The 14,117-nt window shown below is 47.9% G+C and overlaps 1 protein-coding gene across 3 annotated transcripts in view; it reads right to left on the bottom strand.

The window, feature by feature from the left end:
* Nucleotides 1-14,117, bottom strand: part of LOC140389753 (endothelin-converting enzyme 2-like) — a 312,668-nt gene that overhangs the window by 39,617 nt on the left and 258,934 nt on the right. For all 3 annotated transcript variants that reach the window (XM_072474236.1, XM_072474235.1, XM_072474233.1), the window contains exon 6: nucleotides 6,116-6,262. In XM_072474236.1, coding sequence (XP_072330337.1) covers nucleotides 6,116-6,262 — 147 coding nt within the window. The remainder of the gene's footprint in view (nucleotides 1-6,115; nucleotides 6,263-14,117) is intronic.

The following is a 14,117-nucleotide window of genomic DNA, read 5'->3' on the forward strand; positions in this document are numbered from 1 at the left end:
TCAGAGATCGGGACACCATTCAACGGGGATTTTGGCGAGCAGAGCTCCCCATTGTAAACAAATGGGGCTATGTGCGACCTCGGCCGCGCGTTCCCCGTTCAGGCCCCTTATTCAACATGAGTAGCGTTGAATAGCCATGTGTTTCTCGGCACTGTGGGTGTAGGGAATCACGTGACTTTACACGCTTGCTCAGGGACTTTGTTCCCTTTTGGAAAGATCGCGCCCTTTGCCTCCAAAAGGACCATATGCTGGTCATTCTACCAATACTGCCATGGATAGATGTGACAAATAGATTGTTCAGATGAAGTAAAGTAGATTGTTCCCTTGTGGTAGTTCTCTCACCATTTGCTGCAAGCCCAGTCTTGTAGCTACATCCCTGAGGATTCTGCAAGCTCAGTCAGTAGTGGTGTTGCTGAATCACTCGATAATGGACATTGATGTTTCACACAGAGGATAGATTGTTTTCTCTTTCTACCCTCAGTGCTTCATCGAAGTGGTATTCAACATGGAGGAGAACTATTCATCAGCTGAGAGAGGATGGTAGGTGGTAATTACCACGAGGTTTCCTTGCCCAAAGTTGACTTGATGGCAAGAGTCAATAATGAGTGGGGAAAGGAATGCACGGTGGCACAGTGGGTTAGCCCTGATGCCTCACGGTGCCAAGGTCCCAGGTTTGATCCCGGCTCTGGGTTACTGTCCGTGTGGAGTTTGCACATTCTCCCCGTGTTTGCGTGGGTTTCGCCCCCACAACCCAAAGATGTGCAGGCTAGGTGGATTGGCCACGCTAAATTGGCCCTTAATTGGAAAAAAAAATGAATTGGGTACTGTAAATTTATTTTAAAATATAAAAAATGAGTGGGCAGCACAGTAGCATAGTGGTTAGCACAATTGCTTCACAGCTCCAGGGTCCCAGGTTCGATTCCCGGCTTGGATCACTGTCTGTGCGGAATCTGCATGTTCTCCCCATGTGTGCGTGGGTTGCCTTCGGGTGCTCCGGTTTCCTCCCACAGTCCAAAAATATGCAGGTTAGGTGGATTGGCCATGCTAAATTGCCTTTTGTGTCCAAAATTGCCCTTAGAGGCTGGTTTAGCACACTGGGCTAAATAGCTGGCTTTTAAAGCAGACTAAGGCAGGCCAGCAGCACGGTTCAATTCCCGTACCAGCCTCCCAGAACAGGCGCCGGAATGTGGCGACTAGGGGCTTTTCACAGTAACTTCATTTGAAGCCTACTTGTGACAATAAGCGATTTTCATTTCATTTCATAGTGTTGGGTAGGGTTACTGGGTTATGGGGATAGGGTGGAGGTGTGAGTTTGGGTAGGGTGCTCTTTCCAAGAGCTGGTGCAGACTGGATGTGCCGAATGGCCTCCTTCTGCACTGTAAATTCTATGATCTATGATGAGGACTCAGGTATGATGAGGATCTATGGGTAGGTCCGATCAAGGACAGTAGCGGGAGATTGTGTATTGAGTCTGAAGAGATAGGAGAGGTCTTGAACGAGTACTTTTCTTCTGTATTTACAAATGAGAGGGGCGATATTGTTGGAGAGGACAGTGTGAAACAGATTGGTAAGCTCGAGGAAATACTTGTTAGGAAGGAAGATGTGTTGGGCATTTTGAAAAACTTGAGGATAGACAAGTCCCCCGGGCCTGACGGGATATATCCAAGGATTCTATGGGAAGCAAGAGATGAAATTGCAGAGCCGTTGGCAATGATCTTTTCGTCCTCACTGTCAACAGGGGTGGTACCAGGGGATTGGAGAGTGGCGAATGTCGTGCCCCTGTTCAAAAAAGGGACTAGGGATAACCCTGGGAATTACAGGCCAGTTAGTCTTACTTCGGTGGTAGGCAAAGTAATGGAAAGGGTACTGAAGGATAGGATTTCTGAGCATCTGGAAAGACACTGCTTGATTAGGGATAGTCAGCACGGATTTGTGAGGGGTAGGTCTTGCCTTACAAATCTTATTGAATTCTTTGAGGAGGTGACCAAGCATGTGGATGAAGGTAAAGCAGTGGATGTAGTGTACATGGATTTTAGTAAGGCATTTGATAAAGTTCCCCATGGTAGGCTTATGCAGAAAGTAAGGAGGCATGGGATAGTGGGAAATTTGGCCAGTTGGATAACAAACTGGCTAACTGATAGAAGTCAGAGAGTGGTGGTGGATGGCAAATATTCAGCCTGGATCCCAGTTACCAGTGGCGTACCGCAGGGATCAGTTCTGGGTCCTCTGCTGTTTGTGATTTTCATTAATGACTTGGATGAGGGAGTTGAAGGGTGGGTCAGTAAATTTGCAGATGATACGAAGATTGGTGGAGTTGTGGATAGTAAGGAGGGCTGTTGTCGGCTGCAAAGAGACATAGATAGGATGCAGAGCTGGGCTGAGAAGTGGCAGATGGAGTTTAACCCTGAAAAGTGTGAGGTTGTCCATTTTGGAAGGACAAATATGAATGCGGAATACAGGGTTAACGGTAGAGTTCTTGGCAATGTGGAGGAGCAGAGAGATCTTGGGGTCTATGTTCATACATCTTTGAAAGTTGCCACTCAAGTGGATAGAGCTGTGAAGAAGGCCTATGGTGTGCTCGCGTTCATTAACAGAGGGATTGAATTTAAGAGCCGTGAGGTGATGATGCAGCTGTACAAAACTTTGGTAAGGCCACATTTGGAGTACTGTGTACAGTTCTGGTCGCCTCATTTTAGGAAGGATGTGGAAGCTTTGGAAAAGGTGCAAAGAAGATTTACCAGGATGTTGCCTGGAATGGAGAGTAGGTCTTACGAGGAAAGGTTGAGGGTGCTAGGCCTTTTCTCATTAGAACGGAGAAGGATGAGGGGCGACTTGATAGAGGTTTATAAGATGATCAGGGGAATAGATAGAGTAGACAGTCAGAGACTTTTTCCCCGGGTGGAACAAACCATTACAAGGGGACATAAATTTAAGGTGAAAGGTGGAAGATATAGGAGGGATATCAGAGGTAGGTTCTTTACCCAGAGAGTAGTGGGGGCATGGAATGCACTGCCTGTGGAAGTAGTTGAGTCGGAAACATTAGGGACCTTCAAGCAGCTATTGGATAGGTACATGGATTACGGTTAAATGATATAGTGTAGATTTATTTGTTCTCAAGGGCAGCACGGTAGCATTGTGGATAGCACAATTGCTTCACAGCTCCAGGGTCCCAGGTTCGATTCCGGCTTGGGTCACTGACTGTGCGGAGTCTGCACGTCCTCCCCGTGTCTGCGTGGGTTTCCTCCGGGTGCTCCGGTTTCCTCCCACAATCCAAAGATGTGCAGGTTAGGTGAATTGGCCAATGATAAATTGCCCTTAATGTCCAAATTGCCCTTGGTGTTGGGTGAAGGTGTTGAGTTTGGGTAGGGTGCTCTTTCCAAGAGCCGGTGCAGACTCAAAGGGCCGAATGGCCTCCTTCTGCACTGTAAATTCAATGATAATCTATGATTAATCTAGGACAAAGGTTTGGCACAACATCGTGGGCCGAAGGGCCTGTTCTGTGCTGTATTTTCTATGTTCTATGTTCTATGTAGGACTCCCAGGTATACTCCGTCCTGACTATATCCCTCTGAGTCATCACCTCTAGTGGATCTGTTGGTGAAACAGGATTTACTTATGTATGGTGATGGAGGAATTGGAGATGGTGGTTGAAAGATATACTTGTCAGTATGACTATATCAGACTATTGTTTGACGGTGTAAAAGCTGATTTGGTTCACTAATGTCTCCCAGTTTTGGCACGTCCCCATAAATTAGTGAACAGGGCATTGCAGAGTTGACTGGACTGGTTGTGTCTTTGATGTGTGGAATGCCTAAGTTTTATTCTTATTATTTTGTAATGATTTGAATCAGCCAAATGACTTACTAGGCCATTTCAGAGAGCAGTTAACAGTCAACCACATCGTTGTGAGTCTGGAGTCAGATGCAGGCCAGACCTAGTTAAAAGAAAAGTAAGATTTCCTTCCCTAAAAGATATCAGTGAACCAGGTGGGCTTTTACAGCTGTCCAATAGTTTAATGTCACTGTCACTGAAAGTCGTCTGAATTGCAAATTTATTTAATTAACTTCTCCCGCTATCATGATGTGATTTGAACTCATATCCCCAGATCCTTAGGCAAAGTCAATGGATTACTAATCTAGTAACATCATCTCTGTACAATCATACCCACTCTACTGCTAAAAGTGTATTTTTGAAGGCATAGAAACAGTGAAACCAGGAATCAGCACACAACTCATTGTAATTGGTCTTCCTATGATGCACTTGCACATCTCTTAATTTCCTCATTAAACTGCAGTTGCACATGCACAGTCCAAGATAATTATTCCTACTAATCATCTCCATTTTCTTGCTAATTGTACTCAGACTGGGGGTGGGTTAGCTCAGTTGGCTGGAAGGCTGGTTTGTGATGCAGTGACATCAACAGAGCAAGTTCAATTCCTGTGCCAGCTGAGGTTACCTTCTCAGCTTTGCCTCTCACCTGAGGTGTGTCGACCCTCGGGTTATAACACCACCTTGTCAGCTCTCTCTCTCTCTAAAGGAGGAGAGCAGCCTATAGTCCTCTGGGACTACAACTACTTTCATACACAGACTAGCCTGAAAAGTTAACATCAAGAATTTTGCAGAGATTAGAGAAAAATGATAGAAAGTGTTCAGAAGCAGTTATATGGGGCAATAAATTCTTCCATCATCCTTTTTAAAATGAAAAAAAATAAGAGCTATATTTCTTGAAGTGATCAAGATTTATCAATAGAGAAATTATTACAAATTGGTGAAATAGGCGTAGAAGGAGCAATTACTTTTTTTGTGAATAAGAAATTGAAGTTAAAATTCCTTGTACTGAGCATGTTGGCAAATCACATTATGGTGCTAAATCTCGCAAGAGAGCCAGCCATACCAGGATTAATGGCGGCGGCGAGATCTGTTTGAGATATCACCGCTGCCCCCCCCACCCCGGTGACCTATCTAATTTCCATGAATTTGAATTAATTTAACTATCATTATACAGCTTCACGCCATTGCTTGCGGCAGCGTTAGGTGTTTCCCCCTGCCGGCATGATGTCACGCTGGAAGGAATCACTACTGGTTTTCGAAAAGGGAAAAAAACAGTCCTGATGACCATGCTGGGGGTGCTGAGATGAGTATAGCCTATGGGTGGTGAGTGATAGGGCACAGTAGTGGCAGTTTGGCAGTGGCAGCAGCAGGCCCTCTATGTAGCCACATGGAGGGGCTTCCCTTATGTGTGTGCGATGGGGGGGGGGGGGGCAGATAGATGATATGGGGAGGGTGGTGCGCTTGTGCCTGCATTGGAAGTCCTTTACGGGGGAATGTTGGGGTGTTCGTCTTGTCTGGCAGGGGAACCCAATGATCATGAGGGGGGGGGGGGGGGGGGGGGGGGGGGGGGCGGTTCCTGATGTCCGTGGGTGAAGTCCAGTCTTCATACAGCTTTTATGTAGAGACACACATTATATACCACGTACCTCAGGATTAATTCACCACAGTTTCAATTTGCTCCTGTATATATGAGCTGAGGTGAATCTCATTTAATGCCATCATCTGAATATATTAAACACCCAATTAATATACAGCCTTTAACTATACTTTGCTGTCGGGGTGCACTTTAAAAATGGCGTGCCGATCTCTGATTCCCAGCTTTGTCGGCGAGTTTTGGCCCCAATACCTCCAGCTGACTGTATCATCCTCGCCAGCACTTTGAAATTGCACAGAGTGCTGTTCAATCAAGTAAGAAAAGGCATCTGTGCAGCCAGCGAGTTTCATACAGCTTTCCTTACCTGATCCAACACTGTGTAAATTTGGGAAAATTCCACCCTGGGTCTTTCCCATCAGCAATGCTTCACAATCTGTGCCAGTTTACATAACGTGGAAACAATTGGTCTTTATTCATGAACAACATGAGATCTGCAATTATGAACATTACATTACAGCATGAAATCTCCCACTAATGAAGAACCAGTTTTGAGAGGTAACCTTTTCATAGAAGAATGGGTAGTCTTAAATTTCAGGTTCCACCATACAAATTCATAAATAAATATGAATATCTACACATTTTGCACACTGAGTAATTCTTAACAGTTTCACACTTTACTAGCATACATACCTGGATGACATTGCTGTTGGAACTTTTGGAGTCTGCACTAACATAGACGGTGAAAAAAGGAACTGCTCTGTATGTCCCAGAGACTACTTTCAGAACTTCCATGAAGTTGTCTTTATCCCAAGGACCTGTGATATTCCAGCCACCAGTCTGCATTAGAGAGACAATATTAGAAACTTGATTGGTATTAATGATTTCTCTGATAATACGCGGTTCTTTCCATGTTTATGAGCTGCAATGCCAGATGTGGGCTTTAAAATTAGTAAAAGTTCAACAAATATGTGGAAACCAATATAATATCCATGTGTTCTGCTCTCAAACAGTGGGGCTAAAATTGGTTCTCTTTTTTTTCAAAAACTCTTTTATTGTTAAGGTCTTTCAGACGAAGATGCAATAATCTTCCATGTTACAACTGAGATAGCCAGGAACTGAGGAAGAGCAGAACAGGAGTCCAGTCTTCATACAGCTTTTATGTACAGCAACACAAATTATATACCATGTACCTCAGGGTTAATTCACCAGAGTTTCAATTTGCTCCTGTATATATGAGCACAGGTGAATCTCATTTAAAGACATCATCTGAATACATTAAACACCCAATTAATATACAGTCAACATTCTACTGGGGGAAATTAAGGGGCAGAGTTCTCCCATTTTGAGACTAAGTACGGTGGCGGGCAGCTCCAGCGTCACCTGTCCAACTGGCCAGAATAGCAGGATCCCAAGCCAGATTTTGCACTTGGAACCTCATTAGTTATGTACAAGCACATTCCCCTCTTAGTCACCTGGCGGGGATGCAGCTAATTCATCCACCCACCGTCAGCTGGCAGGTTTAAAGGTTCCAGCGCCATATTTAGGCACCAGTCCAACACAATCATATCACTCTCTCCAGCCCACCTGTCTTCACCAGACCATGCAGGATATCAGCAGTTAGCATGCTTGCTTCACAGCACCAGGGACCCGTGTTCGATTCCCCGCTGGGTCACTGTCTGTGCGGAGTTTGCACGTCCTCCCAGTGTCTGCGTGGGTTTCTTCCGGCTGCTCCGGTTTCCTCCCACAGTCCAAAGATGTGTTAAGGTGGATTGGTCACGCTACATTGCCCTGTAGTGTCCAATGGTTAGGTGGGGGTTGCTGGGTTATGGGATAGGGTAGAGGTGTGGGCTTAGGTAGGGTGCTCTTGCAGGGGCCAGTGTAGACTTGATGGGCCCAATGGTCTCCTCCTGCATTGTAAATTCTATAATTCTATGAACTCAGAGGAGAAAGGCCAACCGCCTCAAGAGTTCTGTTCCATGGTTCAACCACCCTCCTGCCAAGCCAATCACCTGCGAGGCACCCATGCCCCACTTAGACCTCTAGTCATCGCATCAGGAGACTTTGTGCATTCCATTCCATTAAAGCTGTGGGACTGAATTCTCCACCATCGAGAATCTCCGTTTTGCCGGCAGCCCGGGGGTTTCCCGATGGCGTGGGGCTACCCCACAATGGGAAACGCCATTGACCCGCCAGCAAAACGGAGAATCCTGACGGTGTGCCGCCCCAGACAGAGAAACCCGCCCATGGTATCCCTTTGACCCCCTTATTTGTGAGTTTTTCGTGCAGCCTTGTTAGGGTCCAGTTTCCCTCCCCTCAATCTTCCCTTGACTTCCATTGTTCATCATCCTCATCCACCTAGTTGCCTCTCTGCATGTCATTGTGTGACCTTCCCAACCCAACTCAACTCTCCCCGCCCTCGACATTCCCCCCATGTCTTCGTTAGGCCACACACCCCACATCCCTGGCCTTGCCACGCACCCTGGCCGGGATACTCCCTTAACCGGCGGGGCGGGCGTGAGCATGAGCCACTCCGGCATCGGGCTGCCTGGAAGGTGCGGAATCCTCCACACTTTCAGGGGCTAGGCCGGCACCGGGGTTGGCGCTGCGCCAGCTGGTGCCGAAGGGCTTGGCGCCACGCCAACTGGCGCTGAAGGGCCTCCGCTGGCCGGCGTGAGTTGGCGCATGCGCGGGTGCGCCAGCGTGTGCTGGCATCATCCCAGCACATGCGCAGGGGGGTTCTCCGCGCCGGTCATGGCGGACCGTTACACCAGCCGGCACGGAGGGAAGGAGTGCCCCCACGGCACAGGCCACCCGCGGTTCGGTGGGCCCCGATCCCGGGCCAGGCCACCGTGGGGGCCCCCCAGGGGCCAGAACGCCCCCCTCCCCCCCCAAGGGCGCCGCAGGCCGCCCGCAGAGCCAGGTCCCGCCAGTAAGGACCTGGTATAATATACACCGGCGAGACCCTCCGAAAACGGGCGGCCGCTCGGCCCATCGCGGGCCGGAGAATCGCCAGGGGGCTGCTGCCAACTGCCCCCGACCGGCACGGCGCGATTCCCGCCCCCGCCCAAAAACCGGCGCCGGAGAATCCGGCAGCTGGGGCGGGATTCACGCCGCCCCCCCCCCCCCCCCCCCCCCCCGACTATTCTCCATCCCGGCGGGGGGTCGGAGAATCCCGCCCCCTATTTCCATTCGAACTTCAGACCTTTGTTGCGGCGGCTGCATGAATTCTGCAGCACAGTCCTGTCCAGATAGACACTGGTGTGTGGCACAGGGGGAAGGAGACACCTGTACTCCCCAACTCCAGGCATATTATTGATCCGACTCAACGGCACAGGAGAATCCATGGTTCCAGCAGCTTGGTGCTGTCCATGAAGACCAGCTTGGCATGGAGACAGGGACTAGTCTATCCTGACAAGAGTGATGTACAGCGCTTCAGGAGCAGTGCAGCACCGTGGCGGGAAGCTATTGCATTCACTCCAAAGTCTCTGATGAACTGAGGACCGCATTGTACATGCCACCCATTAGCAATCGGGTTTGATGCTGATGTGTCATGCCAGCGGGAAATCATAAGTCTGATGGGATGTCCGAGGGGAGCTGTTTTAATAAGCTAGCAAATGGCATTTGCGCCACCTGCCAACGGGAATTGCGATCCACCATTAACCCGACATTGGGAGAATTACAACATGAACAGTGGTTTCTGACTTCCTGCCTCGCGCCAGACTTCCCATGCCCACCCTCCACCAAACCTGCTGAGGGAGAGTTGGGCGGATTCCGCCCAAGAACTATCAAGAGAAATTAGCTCACTAACTTGGGGCCAGAAGTTTATTAAAAGCTGTAATAGCTGAACTCTTTGATAGAGCGCTTGTTCTATGTGATATTTTTGTAATTACTAAACTGTTTCAGTACTGCTACTGGTGAAAGAAAGTTTCCCAGAGCTTGCTGAATATACCAGTCCATAAATCTGGCAAGCTGCCTGTGAATGCTCCAAATGTGCAATCAGCTTGTCTATGAGAATCAAATGAGGCCCGGCAATCAAAATGATTGAGGTCGCCTGCCGCACATCAAAATCAACATCCATAATCGCACTCAGCGGACACTGAGCAAACCTCGAAAGGAATCATGTTTACAAACCTCGGAAAGGTGCCTGCAAATCAGTTTATTTATCATGCAGCAATTAAACAAACACCATTATTGGAGTATTTATACTTTGCAGAAGGTTCTACCACAAATGTTATATGCTTCTATACTAAATATGAAAGCACTAAAGCACCAAACAAATATTTACTGATGTCAATAATTAAAACTGCTCCTTGACAGGGGAGGAAATGAAAAACATTGCATAGGCTTTTCAGCAATAGGATAAAAATATTGAAAATTACATTAAAGGGAAGAATGGCTGAAGACAACAGTGAGATAAAATTCCACTGGGCTCACTCCTGCCCTGTTTCTCACGTGCATTTCATAAAAATGCATGTCTGCAGGCCATAATATTCTATCATTTATTTTTCAACTGGAAGCACAGTGTTGAATTTTCACCCCCAAACTAGTGACCGACATTCCTGTTGTTTTCAATATTAATGAATCGCAAATGAATCTCAAGAAACTCATTGTTAACATGGCCAACAGTGAACTGGTCAACTGTGTATCAACTGTAAAAAAGGCAAATTTGAAGGTGTCGTATGTAAACTTAAAGATGAAGTAGGAGCCAATATGTGGATCATGGAAAGGAGTAAGATGTAAATCCTATATGCAACAAATGCTGTCTTAAGAGACAAGTTAATACAGCAAGGACTAGATCAAAGTCAAAATAGGGTTACGTAAATTATATTGTACTTAAAACAGAAAGAATGTATACAGGAAGCAATTTTCTATGGTACCATCTGCTGCATATCATCTTGCCTATAACTCGATGTACAGCCAAGGCAACCTCTCCTCCTCGTCTTCCTCTGCTGCAGTATATTTAATAATGTCCACAGATCAATGCTGACCAACAAAAACAGGTACACTATTAATTTCTTCACATTTCCTGGTCCTAAAGCTGAACAACAGCTGTGGCTGAATGTTAATTTTTTACTTTGTCACTCTCAATTCCTTCAAAGGGGGGGATTCCCACAGGATAAACCAATAAACCAGCAGGGGGAGTAAATAAAAATAGAACAATTGATACAGAGGCTCAGGGAAATCTTTCTTTTATTTTTCCAATTAAGGGGCAATTTACCAATCCACCTACCCTGCACATCTTTGGGTTGCGGGGGTGAGACCCACGCAGACACAGGGAGAATGTGCAAACTCCACGTGGACAGTGACCTGAGGCCGGGATCGAACCCGGGTCCTCAGCGCCGTGAGACAGCAGTGCTAACCACTGCGCCACCATGCCACCCGGCTCAGGGAAATCTAAACACCAGAATGAAAATCAAATCAGAAAGAGAGAAGCATATTTTTTTGGGAAATACATTTAGCACAGCAGGATGTATTTACTTACATTGGGCGAAATTCTCCCCCAACGGCGCGATGTCCGCCGACTGGCACCAAACACGGCGCCAATCAGACGGGCATCGCGCCGGCCCAAAGGTGCGGAATGCTCCGCATCTTTGGCGGCCTAGCCCCAACATGGAGGGGCTAGGCTGACGCCGGAGGGATTTCCGCCCCGCCAGCTGGCGGAAATGGCGTTTGTTGCCCCGCCAGCTGGCGCGGAAATGCGGCGCATGCGCGGGAGCGTCAGCGGCCGCTGACAGTTTCCCGGCGCATGCGCGGGAGCGCCAGCGGCCGCTGTCAGTTTCCCGCGCATGCGCAGTGGGGAGAGTCTCTTCCGCCTCCGCCATGGTGGAGGCCGTAGCGGAGGCGGAAGGGAAAGAGTGCCCCCACGGCACAGGCCCGCCCGCGGATCGGTGGGCCCCGATCGCGGGCCAGGCCACCGTGGGGGCACCCCCCGGGGTCAGATCGCCCCGCGCCCCCCCCCCCAGGACCCCGGAGCCCGCCCACGCCGCCTGGTCCCGCTGGTAAATTCCAGGTTTGATTTACGCCGGCGGGACAGGCAATTTCTGGGCGGGACTTTGGCCCATCCGGGCTGGAGAATCCAGCGGGGGGTCCCGCCAACCGGCGCGGCCCGATTCCCGCCCCTGTCCAATCTCCGGTACCGGAGACTTTGGCGGGAGCGGGGGCGGGATTCACGGCGGCCTACGGCCATTCTCCGACGCGGCGGGGGGCTGGAGAATGACGCCCAACATGTCTTACATCAACTATCACTCACAGGTGATTCCTTTGCAAATATCCTGGGCACCCATTTTGCATGGGCATCATTTGGAACTGACAGCTGCACTTCAGAGTGTCCAAAAATAGGATGCAACCGTGACTGCGATATTTACACCAACTATTCTACTCGAGCATCATTGATCCATCTCATAAACCAATCATGACCTCTAATCTACACTAGGTTTATACTTGTCTAGTGTCTAGGTAAATGGCAGATAGACCCAAAGACCAAACACAGGACTAAACAGAGTGAACCACTCATAGATACATAGAAGATAGGAGAAGGAGGAGGCCTTTTGGCCCTTTGAGCCTGCTCCGCCATTCATCACCATCATGGCTGATCATCCAACTCAATAGCCTAATCCTGCTTTCTCCCCATAGCCTTTGATCCTATTCTCCCCAAATGCTACATCTAGCTGCCTCTTGAATATATTCAATGTTTTAGCATCAACTACTTCCTGTGGTAATGAATTCCACAGGCTCACCACTCTTTGGCGAAGAAATGTCTCCTCACCTCTGTCCGAAATGGTTTACCCTGAATCCTCAGACTGTGACCCCTGGTTCTGGATACGCCCACCATTGGGAACATCTTCCCTGCATCTACCTTGTCTAGTCCTGTTAGAATTTTATAAGTCTCTATGAGATCCCCCCTCATTCATCTGAACTCCAGCGAGAACAATCCTAACCTAGTCAATCTCTGCTCATATGACAGTCCCACCATCTCTGGAATCAGTCTGGTAAACCTTCCCTGCACTCTCTCGAGAGCAAGAACTTCCTTCCTCAGAAAAGGAGACCAAAACTGCACCCAATATTCTAGGTGTGGCCTCACCAAAGCCCTGTATAATTGCAGCAACACATCCTTGCTTCTGTACTCGAAACCTCTTGCAGGTCTCGAAGGCCAACATACCATTAGCCTTCTTTACCGCCTGCTGCACCTGCATGCTTACCTTCAGTCACTGGTGCACAAGGGCACCCAGGTCCCGCTGCACACGCCTCTCTCCTACAACCATTTAGGTAGTAATCTGTCTTCCTGTTTTTCTTTCCAAAGTGAATAACCTCACACTTATCCAAATTGTACTGAATCTGCCATTGATTTGCCCACTCGCCCAACCTGTCCAGATCATGCTGGAGGATCCCCTGCATCCTTGTCACAGTTCACCTTCCCACCCAACTTGGTATCATCTCAAACTTTGAGCTGTTACATTTTGTTCCCTCATCCAAATCATTAATATATATTGTAAATAGCTGGGGTCCCAGCACCGATCCCTGTGGCACCCCACTAGTTACTGCCTGCCAATTTGAAAATAACTCATTAATTCCTACTCTTTGTTTCCTCTCTGTCAACCAGTTTTCTATCCACCTCAATACACGTCCCCCAATCCCTTAAATTTTACACAATAATCTCTTATGCGGGACTTTGTCAAATGCCTTCTGAAAGACCAAATATACCACATCGACTGGCTCCCTCTTGTCAACTGTACTGGTTTCATCTTCAAAGAATTCCAATAGATTTGTCAAGCATGATTTCCCCTTCATACATCCACACTGACTCCGACTGATCCTGCCACTGCTTTCTAAATGTTCCACTATAAAGTCCTTGGATTGGATTGGATTTTGTTTATTGTCACGTGTACCAAGGTACAGTGAAAAGTATTTTTCTGCGAGCAGCTCAACAGATCATTAAGTACATGAAAAGAAAAGGAAATAAAAGAAAATACATAATAGGGCAACACAAGGTACAATGTAACTACATAATACCGGCATTGAGTGAAACATACAGGGGTTTAGTGTTAATGAGGTCAGTCCATGAGAGGGTCGTTTAGGAGTCTGGTGACAGTGGGGAAGAAGCTGTTTTTGAGTCTGTTCCTGCGTGTTCTCAGACGATTGTATCTCCTGCCCGATGGAAGAAGTTGGAAGAGTGAGTAAGCCGGGTGGGAGGGGTCTTTGATTATGCTACCCGCTGTCCCCAGGCAGCGGGAGGTGTAGATGGAGTCAATGGATGGGAGGCAGGTTTGTGTGATGGACTGGGCTGTGTTCACGACTCTCTGAAGTTTCTTGTGGTCTTGGGCCGAGCAGTTGCCAAACCAGGCTGTGATGCAGCCAGATAGGATACTTTCTATGGTACATCTGTAAATGTTGGTAAGAGTTATTGTGGACATGCTGAATTTCCTTAGTTTTCTGCAGAAGTATAGGCACTGTTGTGCTTTCTTGGTGGTAGCGTCAACGTGGGTGGACGAGGACATATTTTTGGATATCTGTACCCCAAGGAATTTGAAACTGCTAACCATCTCCACCTTGTCCCCATTGATGTTGACAGGTGTACAGTACTTTCAAGGATTCAAGAATTTTCCCCACTACCGATGTTAGGCTTACTGGTCTATAATTCCCTGCTTTCTCTCTACCTCCCTTTTTGAATATTGGAGTGACATTAGCTACCCTC

This window comes from Scyliorhinus torazame, chromosome 14 (genome assembly GCF_047496885.1).
Source record: "Scyliorhinus torazame isolate Kashiwa2021f chromosome 14, sScyTor2.1, whole genome shotgun sequence".
NCBI lineage: Eukaryota > Metazoa > Chordata > Chondrichthyes > Carcharhiniformes > Scyliorhinidae > Scyliorhinus > Scyliorhinus torazame.